We start from the raw sequence: 21,973 nt of genomic DNA on the forward strand, positions 1-21,973 counted from the left end.
TATTATTATTTTTTGCTTCTTTGCACCCCAGTATCTCTACTTGCACATTCATCTTCTGCACATCTATCTCTCCAGTGTTTAATTGCTAAATTGTAATTATTTTGCCACTAAGGCCTATTTATTGCCTTACCTCCCTGATCTTACTACATTTGCACACACTGTATATAGATTTTTCTATTGTGTTATTGACTGTACGTTTGTTTATCCCATGTGTAACTCTGTGTTGGTTGTGTCGCACTGCTTTGCTTTATCTCGGTCAGGTCGCAGTTGTAAATGAGAACTTGTTGTCAATTGGCCTGCCTGGTTAAATAAAGGTTAAAAAAAATATATAAATATTTTTTTGTTGTTGTTGTTGACAGTCCTCTATCGTAATCACTCCTCTTTCACCCCAGCTGCCACACTAACCCTGATTCAGATGACCATCTTGATTACGGAGACATAATTTATAGATCGGCAGGTAAGGGTGCTCTCGAGCGGCTAGATGTTCTTTACCATTCAGCCATCAGATTTGCCCCCAATGCTCCTTATAGGACACATCACTGCACTCTATACTCCTCTGTAAACTGGTCATCTCTGTATACCCGTCGCAAGACCCACTGGTTGATGCTTATTTATAAAACCCTCTTAGGCCTCACTCCCCCTTATCTGAGATATCTACTGCAGCCCTCATTCTCCACATACAACACCCGTTCTGCCAGTCACATTCTGTTAAAGGTCCACAAAGCACACACATCCCTGGGTCGCTCCTCTTTTCAGTTCGCTGCAGCTAGCGACTGGAACGAGCACTCAAACTGGACAGTTTTATCTCAATCTCTTCATTCAAGGACTCAATCATAGACACTTACTGACAGCTGTGGCTGCTTTGTGTGATGTATTGTTGTCTCTATCTTCTTGCCCTTTGTGCTGTTGTCTGTGCCCAATAATGTTTGTACCATGTTTTGTGCTGCTACCATGTTGTGTTGCAACCATATTGTTGTTATGTTGTGTTGCTACCATGATGTGTTGTCATGTGTTGCTACCTTGTTATGTTGTTGTCTTTGGTCTCTCTTTATGTAGTGTTGTCCCTCTTGTTGTGATGTGTGTCTTGTCCCGTAGTTATATTGCAGGAGGCCTTTTGCCTTTTGGTAGGCCTTCATTGTGAATAAGAATTTGTACTTAACTGATTTGCCTAGTTAAATAAAGGTCAAATAAAACATGAAATAAATGTAACACTTTGGTGTATGCTAAAGACATTTTGTTTATGCTCTCTTTCCACAGGAGGTGGACAACAGCAGTCATGAACCCCCAGTCCCGCATCCACTACACCTTGACCTTCCTGTGGGCTTCCTGGGGCCTGGCAATCCCCTTTCCTTAATGGAGTGACAATCATCGAGCTAGGAGGACATTATGTAAATATGTATAAATGTAAATACTATTCAAAGAGACAAAGTACATTTTTTCATAAAATAATCAGTGGACTTTATGTACAACAAATGCAGTCACATACACAGTGCTTTCGGAAAGTATTCAGACCTCTTGACTTTTCTACATTTTGTTTCGTTACAGCCTTATTCTAAAATGTATTAAATAAATACATCTACACACAATACCCCATAATGACAAAGCAGGTTTTTAGAATTTTTTGCACATTTATAGAAAATAAAAAAAACGGAAATACCTCATTTACATAAGTATTCAGACCCTTTTCTGTGAGACTCGAAATTGAGCTCAGGTGCATCCTATTTCCATTGATCATCCTTGAGATGTTTCTACAACTTGATTGGAGTCCACCTGTGGTAAATTCAATTGATTGGACATGATTTGGAAAGGCACACACCTGTCAATATAAGGTCCCACAGTTGACAGTGCATGTCAGAGCAAAAACCAAGCCATGAGGTCGAAGAAATTGTCTGTAGCGTGCAGAGACAGGATTGTGTCGAGGCACAGATCTGGGGAAAGGGTACCAAAACATTGCAGCATTGTAGGTCCCAAATAACACAGTGGCCTCAATCATTCTTAAATGGAAGAAGTTTGGAACCACCAGACTTTTCCTAGAGCTGGCCTCTTGGCCAAACTGAGCAATTGAGGGAGAAGGGCCTTGGTTAGGGAGGTGACCAAGAACCCGATGGTCATTCTGACAGAGCTCCAAAGTTCCTCTGTGGAGATGGGAGTACCTTCCAGAAGGACAACCATTTCTACAGCACTCCACCAATCAGGCCTTTATGGTAGAGTGGCCAGACAGTAGCCACTCCTCCGTAAAAGGCACATGAAAGCTCACTTGGAGTTTGCCAAAAGGCACATAAAGGACTCTCAGACCATGAGAAACAATATTCTCTGGTGTGATGTAACTGAGATTGAACTCTTTGGCCTGCATGCCAAGAGTCAGGTCTGGAGGAAATCTGGCACCATCGCTACGGTGAAGCATGGTGGTGGCAGCATCATGCTGTGGAGATGTTTTTCAGCTGCAGGGACTGGGAGACTAGTCAGGATCGAGGGAAAGATGAACTCAGCAAAGTACAGAGAGATCCTGAAAACCTCAGGCTGAGGCGAAGCTTTACACCACTTCAGCCGTGGTGTGAAGTCAAGTCGTTTCAAAACTTTCCGAATGCACTGTACTGTATGTCAACATGGGCTTTCATAAGACACAGAGACTTTTATAAAGCTACGGCTGCAGTAAATTCTCACCTTGTAATGTCCCAAATGAAAATGATTTACACACATTTGTAAAGACCAATCTTATATGATTATGGCCTAATTCCTATAAGGAAGCACACAACACGTGATTCTTATACAATTCCTGTGTTTCTCACATATGTGACAATATACACTGTCAGACATATATTTCTGTATAATGCTTGTATGAATGTGGTGTACTTCATATAAGACACTTGTGATTCATAGAGACCCTTTCAAATGTTCCATTCGTTGTATGTGCATTTTTCATACATTATTCAGTATCCATACATTATTCATGCTATCGAATATCCCTGCATTACAGTGGGTAGGAGTTAGGTTGAGAAGTTATGCATTTTATAGTAAACGAGGCCTGCGATATTTCCATTGACATTTTGCCATGCTGACTGCAAATGCACACCCTGCTGTGTCATCATCTGCTCTCGCTTTTTTCCCATTTGATGACCCTAAGCGCAGAGCTTCTACTCCAGCCCTTGCTGCTCGAATCATCTGTGGACCACACGTCCTCTCCCTCGGCTAGTCTAATGATGAGCATCACATTGTATAAGTTGATTTTCAACATGGGAAGCTAACTACTAATAGACTTGTGATTTTTTTGATTTCATATGTACATTTTAAGTAATCGAAAGTACTGGTACCGCTAATCCTGTAGCTTTATCAGTTGAATATTTGCATTAGGTACATACTGTAGCTACTATGTGAAGTATTTTCTTTTTTGATTCATCTATTTTTATAAGCTAGCTTGCAATAGCCAGAGCCATGTATTTCATTTTTCAAAATACAGTATTGCTAGGGGGCTGGCCCAAGTGGACCAAGCTTGCAGAGTGTCATGGCCTCCTGCTTCACGTGCTCCGGCACATGTTTAGTTTTCATTCAACTGGGACTGCTTGGTATGAATGGTCACTTGCAGATAGAAGCTTTTGATTTATGAATGGTAGGGAAGAGACCACTTGATCCTCGCTGAGCCTTCTGAATTATTGGATTTATGTGCCTGTTTTAGTGTATTACTCGTGCTTATGTCAAAATACAATGTTCCCAGTTCTGTTTGGAGAACACAGTTCCTGTGTGTTTTGTGAAAACGTCAAAAGAGCAGAATATTTGAGAAGCAAGAAGAATGGGAATTGAATCTTGAATGTGCTTTTAGATTCAGCCCCATTAATCTACAGTATTTATTTCCTTTGGGAAAGAAGAGAGGGCATGCGGCTGCCTCTCTGCTTTATACCATTAAGCCTTCTACGGGTCATTTACTCAAAACACATACATTTTCCATTTCATACAGCAGCTATTAATCCGTCGCAATAACTCAGTATGAAATTACAATTAAATGGTTCAAAGAGGAAGACATAATGAGAGGAAAGCTCTTTGGTTGCACCCAGTGAATCTAGTTGACAATAGAATCCTGAATTAAAATTATTGATTGTATTTTCTGTGAATCTATACCACTGTAATTTTCCCACAAATAGCATAGCGGAAAGATACATTTTCATACGGTGCAATGTATCTCTTTTCCTGGTAATGTGCAGCTGTTCTATTTGCTCAGGTCTTGGTGACATCTTGGAAAAAATCCTGAGAAGTGGGTTCTGTGTGCAGACTTTGTGAAGGAGGGATTATGCTCTCACTTGCACGTACTATTGTGCTAGTTGCTATGATACCTGGAGATCGTACAGTATGTATGGGATCATAATTAGCTCCCCATGGTCCCTAAAATCAATTTGCAAGGAAAGCATATTTGTATGAGGCCAATAACATCAGGCCTATGCATTTATGTCCATAAAATGGATAAAGCATAAGTGTGCCTGTGGTGTCGGTCTGCTGATCTGTCACACCACCTGCGTATCTGTCCCTTCCTTCTGTGGTACTTTTTCCCTTCAGTGAAGACCTCTAGTACGGAAGAAGCGATCAGCTCTGATTAGTCATGTTAAAAACACACACACACACACATACGTACACACATGCGCACACCCACACACCCACCCACCCACCCACCCACCCACACACACACACACACACACACACACACACACACTAGGGTTGCAAAATTCCAGGACCTTTCAATAAATTCCCTTTCTTTTTCCAGAAAACCAGGGTATTTATTGAAAGTTCACAGATTTTTTGCAACCTGACACACGACACACACAGAGGAAACACAACCCCCACCGCCTTGGGTGCAGTGTTCAGGATTCATGCTGAACCAAGCGGAGGGCTCTGCCTTGCTCAGTGAGAGGAGATGCTCGGCACCTTCAATCAGGAGCAAGCAGAGATGTCTTGTTGACATTTACACCCTCTGACACACATCAGTGGAGGAGATGGTAAAGAGACACAGTTCCCAGTTCAAACACCACTGCTCTGTTATCTCTAAAAATAAGAGCAGAGATGGCAATATTCCACATTCGTGGAGGCCAAATAAATGGTGAAATAAAATGGCCAAGCAAAAGCTCTCCTGCCGCTGAAAAGTGCATATGTGCTAATTTATCCTATGGAAGCAGCTGGTCAATAGATAAAGCCCATTATCTATTCGTTTGAGCTTTCTACTCAGTTTCCTCTGTCATTCAGATGTTAAAAGAACTGTCCAGTGAAAATATCACTTTTAAAAGTTCATATTCTGTTAACTCGTACCCAAATGATTTTGTATATTCCCTAAATAGGGAAAATGGCACTTCACAGCTTGCAGAAAATAGTCACTTTCAAATTCTCCAAAGATCCAAAACATCTCTTTAATCTGTTTGAAAATGACACCAAGCTCTATTCCCTTTGTTTTCATTCGACTGGGATTGCTTGGTATTGGTGGCCAAAGCATTTACTTGCTTTGGTTTAAAAAATGCTTGCTATTTCCTCATAGAACATGATGTCATGTTAGCTCATTGGCTGAGCTGGCCAATCAGCGGTCTACTCGCATTCATATCTTTATGACTGGCATACACATACATGGCCCACACTGTTCTGTTGTTGGGGGTAAGCCCACACCATTCCAACACAGAAAAGCAGCTTTTTAACATATTTCAATGATTTTTTTCTGGAAGGAAAACTATTTCACTCATATTATTATTAATTATAGGTAATATAATTAATGAAACACTGGACAGTTACTTAAAGCTTTGTTCCAACTTGCCACTTTAAGCTTTGTTCCAACTTGCTTAATTAGCCTCTTGCAGATAGACGAGGATGAGCATGAATAATCGCAATTAGTGGAATCCACTTGTATAATTGCCCTTCTATTGAAGAGGAGTGTGTCTTTGGGAACTGGTAGGAAGTCAATTAGGGCTTCCTATGGGATGGGCTCCTTGATCTAGCTGCAGTCCTACATCATTACATAGGGCCGCGTCCTAAATGGCACCCCGTTCCCTATGTAGTGCACTACCTTTGAGTAGTGCACTACGTAGGGAATAGAGAGCCATTTGATGCACATCCATTCTGTATTGGGAAGAGTCAAAACAACTGTAATATTTCATACCCACATTACCAGTATACCGAGCAGTGCAGTGCATAGGGTAAAATACTCACCGGAATCAGTTCTTTCCGGGGATGTGTGGTTCAGTTTCTCTGTCGAGTCGCTGCTTCCTTCCTCAAGGACGTAATCAAAGTTTAGGATGAACAGCATCACTACGCCTTCCTCGTTCTTCACCGGGATTATGTGAGTGTAGCACTGGAAGTCTGACCCTGGAAGAGAAATAGTAAACCTGTCATGTCTAAAAGGTGACGTACCTTATGCTCTCCTTCCATATTTGAGCTCCACTACAGTATAACTTGTAATCCGTGTTCTTGCATACGCCTGCTACTGAACCTGAGCAGGCACCTTTTTAATAATAATATAGCGCTGAGGGTTGGATACTTTCTAAAGCCCCCAAGGAGAGAAACAATTACTTCGACATTATTATTATTATTCCAACCATGATCATTGGAATAATAATAATGTATTATTATTATTATTATTATTATTATTATTATTATTATTCCAACCATATTATTCCATCTATGCTGTTAGTGCAATTGATCATGTAATAAAATGTTGCTATCACCTCTTAGGGCTAAGTGTTCATCATGAATTCCCTAGCTATATGATAGGAAGGCAGTTCGCGGATTCGACAGGGTCACTGATTGGCCAAGACGGCACTAGATAAGTAGCGTGCTTTATGCGATTAAAGGCACAGTGGTGAAACATGTTGCCCTCAGACTATCCTGCATTTGCAAAACATTGGCCTAGAATGCAGACATCTGAGGCACGTGGGAGCAGCAGGCTACAGCACACAAGTCAGGCCAGAGCTTCACAGTGTACACATAGAATGTGCCCAAATGGAACCTTATTCCCTTTACAGTGCACTGCTTTTGGCCAGGGCTCATAGGGTTCTGATAAAAAGCAGTGCACTAGGGAATAGGGTGTAATTTGGGATGCAAACATAAGACTGAAAGGACTACGCTTAGAACAGAGTCATACCAGACCTAGTGCTGCTGAGCTGCCTCTTTAAGTGAAGGAAGAATGTAATCGGGTCTTGTGTGTGGCTGGTGTAGAGAATCAGGCGCAGGACAGCAGAAATGAGTAATCAACGTACTTTACTCAAAATACAAAAATACAAGGCAAATATACGAGCCCACAAATAACGGACCGATTTACAAAGAACAATCACTCACAAACAAACATAAGGAAGAGACGGTTAAATAATAAACAGGTAATTGGGTGAGTGAAACCAGGTGTGTAAGATTAAGACAAAGCAAATGGAAAATGAAAAGTAGCTAGAAAGCCGGTGACGTCGACCGCCAAACGCCGCCGAACAAGGAGAGGGACCGACTTCGTTGGAAGTCGTGACAGAACCCCCCCCTTGACGCGCGGCTCCAGCAGTGCGCCGACATCGACCTCGGGAACGACCCGGAGGACCAGGTGCAGGGCGATCCGGATGGAGACGATGGAACTCCCGCAGCAACAAAGTGTCCAAAATATCCTCCACCGGCACCCAGCATCTCTCATCCGGACCATACCCCTCTCACTCCACGAGGTACTGAAGCCCGACGCCTCGAGTCCAGGATGGCTCGAACAGCATATGCTGGGGCCCCCTCGATGTCCAGAGGGGGCGGAGGAACCTCCCGCACCTCAGACTCCTGGAGTGGACCAGCCACCACCGGCCTGAGGAGAGGCACATGGAATGAGGGGTTAATAAGGTAATCTGGGAGAAGCTGTAACCTGTAGCATACCTCGTTCAGTCTCCTCAGGACTTTGAATGGCCCCACAAACCGCGGGCCCAGCTTCCGGCAGGGCAGACAGAGGGGCAGGTTTCGGGTTGAGAGCCAGAGCCTCGCTGCGGTGACGGTTGTCGCTCGCCTTTTTCCGCCTCACGGCCCGTTTTAGGCGTCCCAGGCCCCTTCCCAGCACTTAAACCATCCGTCCACTGCAGGAGCTTCGATCTGGCTCTGATGCCAAGGTGCCAGAACCGGCTGATACCCCAGTACACACTGGAAAGGAGAGAGGTTAGTGGAGGAGTGGCGGAGTGAGTTTTGGGCCATCTCTGCCCAGGGGATGAACGCCTCCCACTCCCCCGGCCGGTCCAGGCAATATGACCGCAGAAACCTACCCACATCCTGGTTTACTCTCTCCACCTGCCCGTTACTTCCTGGGTGAAAGCCTGAGGTGAGGCTGACCGAGACCCCCAGATGTTCCATGAACGCTCTCCAGACCCTGGATGTGAACTGGGGACCCCGATCAGAAACTATGTTCTCAGGCACCCCGTAGTGCCAGAAGACGTGTGTAAACAGCGCCTCCGCAGTCTGTAGGGCCGTAGGAAGACCGGGCAAATGGAGGAGACGGCAGGACTTAGAACACCGATCCACAGCAACCAGGATCGTGGTGTTGCCCTGTGAGGGAGAAAGATCCGTCAGGAAGACCAACGAGAGGTGCGACCACGGCCGTTGTGGAACGGGTAGGGGTTGTAACTTCCCTCTGGGCAGGTGCCTGGGAGCCTTGCACTGGGCGCACACCGAGCAGGAGGAAACATAAACCCTCACGTCCTTGGCCAAGGTGGACCACCAGTACTTCCCACTATGGCAACGCACCGTCCAACCGATGCCAGGGTGACCAGAGGAGGGTGACGTGTGGGCCCAATAGATCAACCGATTGCGGACAGCAGACGGAACGTACAGGGGCCCAGCTGGGCATTGGGGGGGAGTGGGCTCTGTGCGTAACGCCCGCTCAATGTCCGCGTAAAGCTCCCACACCACCAGGCAAGGGGCTGGAAGTATGGGAGTGTGATCCATGGACCGCTCCTCTGTGTCATAAATCCGGGATAGTGCGTCTGCCTTAGCGTTCTGGGAACCTGGTCTGTAGGACAGAGTGAAAACGTGTAAAAAAACATGGCACACCTTGCCTGGCGAGGGTTCAGTCTCCTCGCCGCCCGGATATACTCCAGATTGCGGTGGTCAGTCCAGATGAGAAAAGGGTGTTTAGCCCCCTCAAGCCAATGCCTCCACGCCTTCAGAGCCTTGACAACAGCCAACAGCTCTCGGTCCCCCACATCATAGTTTTTCTCCGCCGGGCTGAGCTTCTTCGAAACGAAAGCACATGGGCGGAGCTTTGGTGGTGTGCCTGAGCGCTGAGAGAGCACGGCTCCTATGCCAGCCTCGGACTCGTCCACCTCCACTATGAACACCAAAGAGGGATCCGGATGAGCCAGCATGGGAGCCGAGGTAAACAGAGCCTTCAGGTGACCAAAAGCCCTGTCTGCCTCAGCCGACCACTGCAGCCGCACCGGTTCTCCCTTCAGCAGTGAGGTAATGGGAGCTGCTATCTGACCAAAACCCCAGTAGTTGGCAAACCCTAGAAACCGCTGCACTTCCTTTACCGTGGTGGGAGTCGGCCAATTACGCACGGCTGAAATGCGGTCACTCTCCATCTCCACCCCTGAAGTAGAAATGCGGTACCCTAGGAAGGAGACGGACTGTTGGAAGAACAGACATGTCTCAGCCTTGACGTACAGGTCATGCTCCAACAGTCGACCAAGCACCCTGCGCACCAGGGACACATGCTCGGCGCGTGTAGCGGAGTATATCAGAATGTCGTCGATATACACCACTACACCCTGCCCGTGCAGGTCCTGTAAAATCTCATCAACAAAGGCCTGGAAGACTCGGCCTGCAAAGGCCTGCAACCCGTACGGCATGACGAGGTACTCATAGTGCCCTGAGGTGGTACTAAATGCCGTCTTCCACTCGTCCCCCTCGCACCAGGTTGTAAGCGCCAGCACCAGGTTGTAAGCGCTCCTGAGATCCAATTTTGTGAAGAAGCGCACCCCGTGCATTGACTCGATCGCACTGGCGATGAGAGGCAGTGGGTAGCTATACCTCACTGGGATCTGATTCAGACCCCGATAGTCAATACACGGGCGCAGACCCCCATCCTTCTTCTTCACAAAAAATAAACTTGAGGAGGCAGGTGGAGTGGAGGGCCGAATGTATCCCTGCCCCAGGGATTCGGAGACATATCTTTCCATAGCCACCATCTCCTCCTGTGACAGAGGATACACATGACTCCTGGGAAGTGCTGTGTTTACCAGGAAATGTATTGCACAATCCAATCAATGCAGGCCAACTCCCAACGGACGTCCTCGTGCAGACTGCACCGGTAGTGATCGATCAGGGCCCTGTCGTTCCATCCCGCGCTGGCCAGCCAGAGTCCGGAAGTCCAATGCAAAATCCTGTGCGCTCCTCGTCCCCTGCCTGAGGTGGAACAGTTGTTAACCGGAGGGTGAACTCCGCGGCGGGTGAACTCTGCGTAATGGTCCAACGCCGTGTCACCTTCACTCCATATTCGGCTTAGCCTGAGAGGCAGGAGACTAGGGCGGACACGCTCTCACGTCCCGAATGAGCCGGGTGGACGGTCGCCATGTAGAGCTCGAGCTGTAGTAGGAACCCCTGGCATCCGGCAGCCATCCCATCATACTCTCCTCTGGGAGCGTGAGACGAATCCCGCTGGGACCAGGTGAAGGAGAGGTGGACAGTGGGGTCAGCAGTAGTTGGGCTGGTGGAGGTGCTGGAAATCCTCCTCCTCTCTCCCAACTATCCATCGTCTGCAGCACGCGATCCGTGGCGGTGCCCAGACGTTGCAACATGGTCGCGTGCTGCTGGACGCTCTCCTCTACTGCCATAGGGAGGGTGTCTGCTCCTGCTGGCTCCAATGGGTTGGTGAGTGATTCTGTAATGGGGTCCTGTGAGAAGCTGGTGTAGAGAGTCAGGCGCAGGACAGCGGAAATTAGTAATCAACGTACTTTACTCAAAATACAAAAATACAAGGCAAATATACGAGCCCACAAATAACGGACCAATGTACAAAGAACAGAGGGTTAAATAATAAACAGGTAATTGGGTGAGTGAATCCAGGTGTGTAAGACTAAGACAAAACAAATGGAAAATGAAAAGTGGATCGGCTGTGGCTAGAAGGCCGGTGACGTCGACCGCCGGACACCGCCCGAACAAGGAGAGGGACCGACTTCGGCGGAAGTCGTGACAAAGAATCCATTACCGAGACCTCATCTGGGTACTGAATTGCACCTAATTCCCTAAATAATCCCTCCTTCACAAGAGTCAGGGCCCTGGTCAAAGCATTGCACTATATAGGGAATAGTTTAAAGTTTTAATGTCACGTGCAGAAATACAGTGAAATACCTTTCTTGCAAGTACCAAACCCAACAATGCATTTAGCTATATCAATGTAGCACTAAAAATAATGTAGGGTAGAACAAAAACATAAAATTAAGAAATAAGAAGAAGAAGCAAGCACCTCCCTCCGTAGAGCCATGCGATTGAGGGTGGTACTGTTCCCGTACCAAGCAGTGACGCAGCCAAAAGTTCTCAGTAGTGCAGCTGTAGAACCTTTTGAGGATTTGAGGGCCCATGCCAAACTTTTTCATCTTCCTGAGGGGGAAGAGAAGCTGTCGCGCCTTCTTCACGACTGTGCGCATGTGGACCATTTTAAGTCCTTAGTGATTTGGACTCTGAACAGGGAGTACAGGAGGGGACTAAGCATTCACTCCTGTGGGACCCCCCAGTTGAGGGTTAGCATGACGGAAGTGATGTTGCTTACCCTCACCACCTGGGGTCGGCTCGTCAGGAAGTTCAGGAGCCAGTTGCAGAGGGAGGTGTTCAATTCGGGGGAATAGGGTGCAATTCCGTGGAGGCTGCTGATGGGAGGACAGCTCGTAATAATGGCTAGAATGCAGCGAATAGAATGGCATCAAACACATGGAAACCATACTGTATGTTTGATGTTGATAGAGTTCCACCTGTTCTGCTCCAGCCATTACCATGTGCCCATCATCCCCAATTAAGGTGCCACCAACCTCCTGTGATGTAATTTCAGTCACAAGGGGTTGACTTTCTCCAGGCAGAATGGAGAAGAATAACATCTGACCACAAGCCAGTAAATGTGTGTTTTACGGAAACTGAATCAGTTAGGCTACAATACAATGTAGTATATGCAAAACATTGAATGCAACATTTAATCCAAGTTTAATAGTCTCAGCACTAAATCAGTATTACATTAGGTGATAGTTACTAATATTTTGTGCATGACTGTGATTGCTTGAATCTTTGAAATGTCACGCAAACCGCTAACAGCGCTCAGAATATCCTTACCAGAACTTAATCAGTCAAGAGAGTGTTAACAGATTGCTAATTATTTCAGCGCTACTGGAGACACTACAACAAAACAACAATAATTTGCAAGTCTGAATGCTTCACATGCATGCTGTAGCTGAGCCATGCTGTAATAATAGAGGAGGAAAAGGTTGACAACACCATCAAGACCTTTTAAAGGGGCGCTGAACTCCATGATTTGGCCTCGTTCTTCGACTTGGTCTTAAAGAAATGCAGCAGCCATGACAGAAACCAAACAAGAGTTGTCCCGGGGGGGAGGGTTTAATGTGTGTGTGTTCGCACGTGGCAAGCGTTTGTACATTCCCTCTGCCAACAGTACACAACCCAAGAAAAACTGTTACGGTACCGTTTATTCCGTAACATTTTGGACAATACTTATTTTTTTTACAATGATTATCACATGCACACTTTATAGTACATTTATATCACTAGAATACACGTTTCCGACTCATATCGATGCCACATCGGCTGTTTTCGAGAGATTGACTGTGCTCTTCCAGTTACCTCAAAACTCAACTGAATTCTACTGTGTTTAGTTATAACGCATATGCTAAAGCTGCACTGCTACCTAATTACCACCAACAAAAATGATGATACAGGAACTTTTTGAGTTGGTTCCTTAGGGTCCTCCAATCTATTTAGAGCCAGTACAATGTGAGGAGGAGCATCCCGGGGCCTTGGTAGGGCATCAATGTTAGGAAAATGTTATTACTTGCTTCAAAGGACACCAAACAAGCTTATCAGAATGGCATCGTAAACAAAAATACATACTGACATGTGAAGGGTCCTTCCATATAGACAAGTATACACTATTATATTCATTTGTACGGCCATATAATTGGAATAGGAGGCATTCTTTATCAAAACATGTTTTTGTTCATAAGTTCACATTGTTGTTAGAGAATGGAAGGCCAGGACGTTGAGAGGGTGGTCTCCTGGTGCCTATATGCATGGTTTAAAAATGTATCCAGCCTTGTTTCAAGTTTGTATTTCACATGCACAAGTACCTGAAATTCCTTTCTTGCAAGCTCGAAACCCAACAATACAGGAATCCATATCAATTCAGTCCTAAAAATAACATAAAAGTGGAACAAAAACAAACAAGAAAATAAATAAATAAATAAGCTATATACAGGGTCAGATCCAATACCATATTTACAATGTGCAGGGATACTGGAGTGGTAGGGGTAGATATGCACTGTCACTGATGATGCAGAGTTATCTGGCTGCTAAATCTATCCACTCATTAGATTATGTTCAACTCATAATTTACCCTCCCTAATCTCCTTGGACCATAACCCTATATCCTCCACTACAATATAATGCTATCAGCATTACCACTGAAGTGTAAAAAGCAGGTTCAGATTCATTCAATGTCATTCACAGTAGACATAAATAAATCCTTTCCTCAGTGGGACTCCATTTCTCCCGAAAGTCTCGCTGCCCTCATAAAACAAGCCACATATCCACTGCCCTTCTAGGAAGAACACCTGATGTGCAATAATAAGCAATAAAAAAAAATGCCCATCCTTCCATATGCAAATGTCTGTGTCTCCCTCGTCTACCAGCCGGGCTCACAAAGAACACACATTGCTCGTTCACAGGACTCGTCTCAGAGCTGGATCTCACACCACGCTGCCAGTCGCATTCATTAGCAGTAGCTGTCTGTCTGACTAAATATATCAATCTTTTGTTGGACTGCCTTCATATGTCAGGCTTTAATAGGATGCTTCCGTGCATCAGCAGCCCCCCATAGAACAACCCTTCTGAAACAACATTTTATTTCCTAAACTGTGAATTACATGAATGTTTTTATTGGATGAGAAAAAAAGAAGACATTTAGCTGACACTTATCCAAAGCATCTTACGGTCAGGGTATTCAGCTTAAGGTAGCTACTGTAGGTAAGGCAACCACATATCACAATCATTGTAATTGTGGTGAATTGGTAATAAGTAAAGCCTTCAGATATTTAATCTGCTACCGGTTATAACAAAATCCGGTGTATAAGCCTCACTCACCTCCTCTGATATCATACTGTTCATAGTCAGCGCTTTAAGATTCTCATTACAAAGGAAGACGCCAAAGGAAGATTCGCAGGTATTAAACATGCATCGCTTTTAGTTAACAGCATTTAGGAATACCCGCAATTACATGACGACAATGACACCTATTCATCTTCATCTTTCTCAGCAATAAATTATTCAGTGTATACACGGATCTTGTGTCTGTCAGTTGGCATACATTAATGTTGCACATTGCGTCACATTTGAAATCTGCGCAAAGAAACTAGCTACTGTGTGTGAGTACAGAATATGCTGCAGGAAAGAGGAGACCCATGCGGACCCAAGAGGGGGCCAGAATGGCAAATTCAGCGGAAATATGTTTGGGAATTGATTTACTAGATGGGAAAACAATACCTGGCTAAAAGGGTGAGCTATGGGGGTCCCTCCTCATCCTGTCACCCGCTGAAAGTCAGGTGTATAATAATTATTTCCACTGGGGGAAAATAAAGTAAATAAGGCCAATCATTTCCTACTTTCGGTCAGGAAACTATTCACACATTTTCATAGTCATTAGGAAGGCAGACAGACTCTGGTGTGTTGATTGAATAGCGAATTCTCCAGTTAATTCCCTCTGCCAGTACACCGATCAAATCAGACTACATTAATTATTGTGGATAGTGGCCAGGATATAGAGTAGTATGTATGTGTGCCTCTCGGGTTGGTGGTAAATCTCCCTAAAAAGTACAGGAACATTTGGATTACGGTTTGAGAGGTGTTATTCAGTGCTATACATATTCCTAAACAATTGTGTCATTAGGTGTGTACACGGTTGAATTCACTAGGCACCAAATGGAAGAGAATGGACTGAAACCCAGAGCATATCGGACTGCTTCTCTCTACCATATCACCGGATCATTACACCAGATCATTACTCCGGATCATCGCAGCTAGCTAGCTGCAAACGAGTGGCTACTGTTAGCTAATGCCTCTGTCCCGAAGCAATCACCAGCTAGCCTTGAGCTAGCCTCGAGCTAGGCCCATGTACCAGCTAATTCTAGGGCTACAATACCTCCTTTGCCAGTTGGCCTGGAACCTTTACTATCGACACGGTGCCCCGCCGATCCATCACGACTGGACTGCCAATGTGATCGCCCGATGTGGTCTCAACAGGCTATTCTGTTCCGATGTCTCCGAAGAACCAGCTACTAGCCCCGGCCCGCTAGCTTTACAGAACGCTGTGTCCCCTGCTTGCCTAGCGTAGTAGTGACTACCGAACAGCACCCTGACTCACCTGTTGCTGCTCTTCTGACCCTATGATCACTCGGCTACACAGTTGATGCCCCCTGGACTGTTTCAATAACACGGTACCTAATTTTGTTTACCTGTCGGCCCCAGCCTCGAACTCAGGTCCTGCATGTACCTAACTGACCCGCTCTGCCCATTCACCACCAATTTCCCATTTTCCCGTTGCTGTCTTACGTCCCTAATCTTACTACATTTGCACACACAGTATATATACTTTTCTATTGTGCTGTATGTTTGTTTATCCCATGTGTTGTTTGTGTCGCACTGCTTTGCTCTATCTAGGCCAGGTCACAGTTGTAAATGAGAACTTGTTCTCAACTGGCCTACCTAAAGGTGAAATAAAACAATTTAATTAAAAAAACAAGGAGGGACTAAGTGAACTTGTCTAATAAGAAACCGTGGTTTTCATTTTCCATTGCGAAACGTTTTGCTATTGTGTGCACTACTGAATATGACCGAGTTACCACCTCCCCTCTCTGAGTTGTAGATCATTCACAGGTAGGTTGGGTCATTGAAACTGGCAGGTCCAGGATAATACAAAGTGCTGATAGTGTACATTAGTGTCTCTACCAGTGATTGGATGTCTATCATTATCAATTCCAGTCGGTGGGTTCAAGTTTCCCTTCAAGTGTCACTCTACAAGATCTAGGATCGCCCTCACCGCATAAGGTGCTCTCTCAGCACCCCAACATGATCCTCGTCTTCAGACCCCACACTCACAGATAGTCAAATTGAGTTTTCCAGCTTTTTACCTTGGTCCTATTGAATGTCAGATACCAGGCCACAGAGGAATGCAAATCTTAGTGATGCCGTGGCCTTTCAGGATAATGCATCCATCATGGAAAAAGCTTTTATCAAGCTGACTATGAATGCATAAGGTCAGCGGGCAAAGCAATTGTGTAATTAAGAGGATGTACTTTGTAATTGAAAGATTTGACAGTCTTATAATTTCAAATTTCCCCAATAGTCAGCAAAGGGACAAGTTGAGAAGGGATATCACGTCTTCATTTTCTTTATATTCATCTTGTTGACAATAATAAGTGAAGTCTAAATTGATAGAGGCTAGAACTATCTGAATTACATAACCATTTTATCTCTGCTGTTGAAAACGAAATGTTAGTCAAAAAGAAATGTGAGATAATGTCTCGATGGTTTTTATAGTGGAGATCAAGTTTATAAAGTGCCCGGCTCGGCTGATGAGACAGTGGATTGGGCAGTCAGATGGAACAGATTAAATAGGCATTTTAACTAGATTATATTTCCAACATCAATAATTCAAAACATATATGCTAATTGAGCCATTATTGCCAAAGGTCTACCGCTGTGTGGTGGTGCTCTTCGTCTTTTATTTAATTAATGAATTTTACCTTTATTTTACCAGGGAGTCATACTGAGACCAAGGTCTCTTTTACAGATGAGCCCTGAATTACATAAGTGACAGAAAATACAAAATGCAAGCAGAAAGTCACGGTTGTAAAAATAAAATAAAAACACATTCTTCAGTAAAAAGATCTTCAAACAGCTTTGTAAATTGGCATAGAGGCACCAAAACATTACATTTAAGAACATTTTGAAGATTGTTCCACAAATAAGGTGCAAAAAAACTACAAGATAGAGACCTAGAGAACAAAGGAATTTCCAGAGTTAGCCATCCCTGAGACCGGGTGTGGTAACTCAAATGTCTAAAGTTTAGTAATGATGTTAGGTACAGTCTGACATTTGCAAAAGAGCTTTCTTTATGAATGAAAAAATAACAATATATCAACCTATGTGACATCCAAGAGGGCCAACCATCTTTCTGATAGAGAATGCAGTGATGAGTACTAAAATGGTCGCCCATAACAAAGCGGAGTGCACTATGATAAACTGCATTTAACGGATTTAATGAAGTGGCAGCTACGTTCATATAGATGATGTCGTCATAGTCTAGGACTGATAGGAACGTCGACTGAATAATCTGCTTTCTAATATTTAGAGAGGCAGGATCTACTTCTACAGAAGAAGCCCATTTGTATTCTCAGCTTCTCTGCTAACTCATCAATATACTTTAAAAAAAAACAGTTTTCATCTATTCAGATGCCCTGATACTTCGAAGCAAGGACACGATCAATATGGACACCATCCAAAGTACATAAGATTAAATCATCAGAATAATTTTTATGCGCTCTAGAGAACAACACATGCTTAGTTTTACCTGCGTTCAATACTAATTTCAGGTAAATAAAGTTGTTCTGCAATACAATGAAGGCAGACTAGTTCAGATAGAGCCTGGTCAACTGTGGGGGCAATAGCATATACAACAGCATCATCGGCATACAAGTGCATGTTGCAATTCTTTACAGACAAGTCAATATTTTGTATGTAAACAGTCAAGAATACAGATGACCTGGGCTCCACAATCACCCGACCTCAACCCAATTGAGATGGTTTTGGATGAGTTGGACCGCAGAGTGAAGGAAAAGCAGTCAAAAAAGTGCTCAGCATATGTGGGAACTCCTTCAAGACTGTTGGAAAATAATTCCAGGTGAAGCTGATTGAGAGAATGCCAAGCATATGCAAAGCTGTCATCCAGGCAAAAAAGTGGCTACTGTGAAGATTAGAAAATATATTTAGATTTGTTTCAAACTTTTTTGGTTACTACATTTAAAAAATAATGTTTTACCTTTATTTAAGTAGGCAAGTCAGTTAAGAACAAATTATTATTTTCAATGACGGCCTAGGAACAGTGGGTTAACTGCCTGTTCAGGGGCAGAACGACAGATTTGTACCTTGTCAGGTCGGGGATTTGAACTTGCAACCTTCCGGTTACATGATTCCATATGTGTTATTTCATAGTTTTGATATCTTCCCTATTATTCTACTATGTATAAAATAGTAAAAATAAAGAAAAACCCTTGAATGAGTAGGTATGTCCTAACCTATGACTGGTACTGTATATGGCCCCTCCTCCCTATTTTTGTAACCTGTCTCATCTAAATACATTATAATAATTTACTTCAATGTCTTTATCAGAGATATAACCATTTAACCATGTTTCTGAGAGAGCCATGATGTCAGGACACGAGTCCTGTACCTAAATGTCAATTGTGTCCATTCTTTTTATCATACTTCACACATTTAGGAACATTAGGCCAAGCCTCCTACAATATTTAAAGTCAGAGGGGGTATTTAGCTCATTCCCATAAGAGCTAACAGGCATAGGGTCATCTGCAGCTACTTCTTCAGTGAGCTGAGACTTTGCCAAGGTCCCTGGCCAACCACGTGAGAGCAGAGCAGACTGAGCATTTGACAGACATCCCTCAAGTCGTTGGATGCAGGGGCTGGAGTGGGAACTGGGAGAGCAGAGCAGTCCACCCGGATGAAGCTCCATCCAAAGGAGTGGAGCTGCTGCAGGGGATCGGTGGGGCTGCCAATACCCTGTTCTGGGTGTGGACAGGAAACCTTGGTGTGGCTCCTGTTGCAGGGTTGGGGCTGCCATTGGGGATAAGAGTGTTCCAGCCTTGTACTGAGAATGGGAGTAGGGAGAGTAACCAAAACTAGCCTGGGAGGGAGGTTGTGGGGTGAATTGAAGGGGGTGGAACGCAGTATGGCAAACTCTCAGTATATGTAGGCTGACGATGTGAATGATACATGGGCTGGGTCTGGTTGAGCTGTGCTGAGGCGGACCTGTTCTGGTTGAGCTGTGCTGAGGCTGGCCTGTTCTGTTGAGCTGTGCTGAGGCTGGCCTGTTCTTTTGAGCTGTGCTGAGGCTGGCCTGTTCTGTTGAGCTGTGCTGAGGCTGGCCTGTTCTGTTGAGCTGTGCTGAGGCTGGCCTGTTTGTTGAGCTGTGCTGAGGCGGGCCTGTTGTGGTTGAGCTGTGCTGAGGCGGGCCTGGTCTGGTTGAGCTGTGCTGAGGTGGGCCGGGTGTGGTGAAGCTGTGCTGAGGCGGGCCTGGTCTGGTTGAGTCGTGCTAAGGCGGGCCTGTTCTGGTTGAGCTGTGCTTAGGCGGGCCTGTTCTGTTGAGCTGTGCTGAGGCGGGCCTGGTCTGGTTGAGCTGTGCTGAGGCAGCCTGGTCTGGTAGATTTGTGCTGAGGCAGGCCGGGACTGGTTGAGCTGTTCTGAGGTGGGCCGGGTGTGGTAAAGCTGTGATGAGGCAAGCCTGGTCTGGTAGAGCTCTGCTGTGATGGGCTGTGTCTGGTAGAGCTGTGTTGAGGCGGGCCTGGTCTGGTAGAGCTGTGCCGAGGCAAGCCTGGTCTAGTAGCATGAGAGGGAGGTTGTAGGGGGAATTGAAGAGGGTGGTGTGGAAGGCAGTGTGGCCGGCGATGTTCTTAACTCTGCATATGGCCTCTTTGACTGCGTCTCCTGGGGGAGAAGAGGTGGAGGGTGGTGTGGGGGACAGTGTTGCTGGCTGTTCTCCATTCTGAATGGCATCACCGGATCCAGGTCTAAAGGATGTCTGATTTGTCTCAGGGAGTTGGTGGCTGGTCTGTGTCTTCTGTGGGTGAGGTGGACTGGCCACCCAGAGCAGAATCCTTTAACGTCCTTGCGAAAGATGGGAACAGGTGTGCATTGTCATAAAGACAGTCTAGGCTGAGGGTGGGATGGTGGACCAGGTGTACGTTGGGCCATAGCACACATTCCTGACAGAGGCTGGCATTTACCTTCTGGAGGATGGCAGGATGGAAATCTCTCATCTGGAGCGGGGATATATTACAATCTCCGCAAGGGGGAAGATGGCCCTCTCTATCAGTCCCCTGGGTGTTGCCACCCTCTCTTGTTGGGGTCGCATGTCATTGGTCCCTGTGTGAATGATGATATGGCTGGGGGAGCCAAGCTGGGCCACAGTCAAGAGCTCCAAAGCTCTCTCTCTAATTAACTCCATTGGAGTCCATCATTAATATAATGTCTGGTTTCTCATCAGGTCTGTGGAGGACGGCAGGAGTGATGGGAGTAATTACAGGCCGTGAAATGGGGATGGAGGAGGTCAGCTGGGTTGGTGCATTGGTTGGTTGGGTTGGTTGGTGGATTCCGATTCAGCTTTTGGCTTGGTTCAAAGTTTTTGTGGGACTTTGTAGAGTGGATGGTGGTGGCTGGAAAATTCCTGCCTTAGCTCATGTAGCTCCTTCTGCAGGTCCTGCATGGAGCTGGTGTTGACTGTACCGGACAGTTCCTCTCTAAGTCTTCCCACTTCGCTCCTGAGAGTCTGGTTGTCCTCCTCAACATTCTTCACTGCACACTGCAGTTCCCGGATCTCCTCCCTATGCTGACGCACCAGGCTGATCTCCTCTAATAGATGCTGTGGTACTGCAGGTGTCACGTGTGAGAGGCATACTCGGGGCTGTGTCTGCTGCAGGCGAGGGAGGGAGAGGGACCCTAGGGACTACATACTGGGGCACAGATGGAGTGGAGCATGTTGTAGGTAGTCGCAGTGAAGAGGTTTTAAGTTCAGCAACAGGAGGTTTTATTTGGTCGAAGTAGGGGACAAATTGATCCAGACTGGCCTCTGAACCTTGAACATCACAGTGCCGTTATAATAAATATTAATGTTATATTTGGAGGTGGAATCAATGTAGAGTTGTTTATTGTTCTGTTTTCTGACATTTTAAGTTCATTATTGGTATTTTGGAGAGCTGTGTGCCAAGCATTAGGATCATCTGTGTACTGGTGAACAGAAGGTCTCCTTATATTTTCTTCCCTCTGAGTTCCTCTGAGTCTCTGGGGATTCTCTTAGAAAAAAATGTTTTTCTTTCATGACTCACTTGTAACATTTTCGTGTAGAAATTACAAGATTATGTTATAATACTGTTGTTTTATGCAACGAATGGTTGTTTTATGCAACAGAATCGGGTTCTTAGAACTCTATTGTGTCTGTGTGAACTGAGAGGAGCTTCTTAGATTTAACTCTAGCAACTGATTGATAATGGTCTTGTTGTCTCTCGGAGACCGCATTTCAGAGAATGAGTTGGTGTTTGTGTACTGGGAGGTACCAGGGTGGAGGTGACTCGAGTATGGATAATGATGAGGGAAACCTTGTTTTGGGGTCTAGACTGTGGTTTCCACACAATGAGAACAGTCTTTACAGCAGATACGGTGTCTGCTGTGAATTATTAATTCCTTTCATGCGATTCCTAATCTTGTGACCAATTCCACACATCTGTTGTTTGTCATGTGGACTAAGCAGGTGTATCTTTTCTATAAAATATCTTTGTATCCTTTGTGTCGGGGCTCTCAACCCAACAGTCGCCATGTTGGTTCAACCGGCCATCGTTATTACTCTATCCCTTCCATATTAATACATTTTGAACAAAAGTAATATCCTGATTGGTGATTGACCTTGTCTCTCCTCATTATTGATTAGAATGTCCACGACCCATTTTCA

General features: G+C 45.1%; 1 protein-coding gene across 1 annotated transcript in view; it reads right to left on the reverse strand.

Moving 5' to 3' along the window:
- Window positions 1–21,973, reverse strand: part of kcnh7b (potassium channel, voltage gated eag related subfamily H, member 7b) — a 95,671-nt gene that overhangs the window by 65,675 nt on the left and 8,023 nt on the right. Inside the window, exon 3 of the mRNA XM_090229712.1 lies at window positions 6,175–6,330. Coding sequence (XP_090085838.1) covers window positions 6,175–6,330 — 156 coding nt within the window. The remainder of the gene's footprint in view (window positions 1–6,174; window positions 6,331–21,973) is intronic.

This window comes from Oncorhynchus mykiss, chromosome 3 (genome assembly GCF_057628025.1).
Source record: "Oncorhynchus mykiss isolate SJ-2025 chromosome 3, ASM5762802v1, whole genome shotgun sequence".
NCBI lineage: Eukaryota > Metazoa > Chordata > Actinopteri > Salmoniformes > Salmonidae > Oncorhynchus > Oncorhynchus mykiss.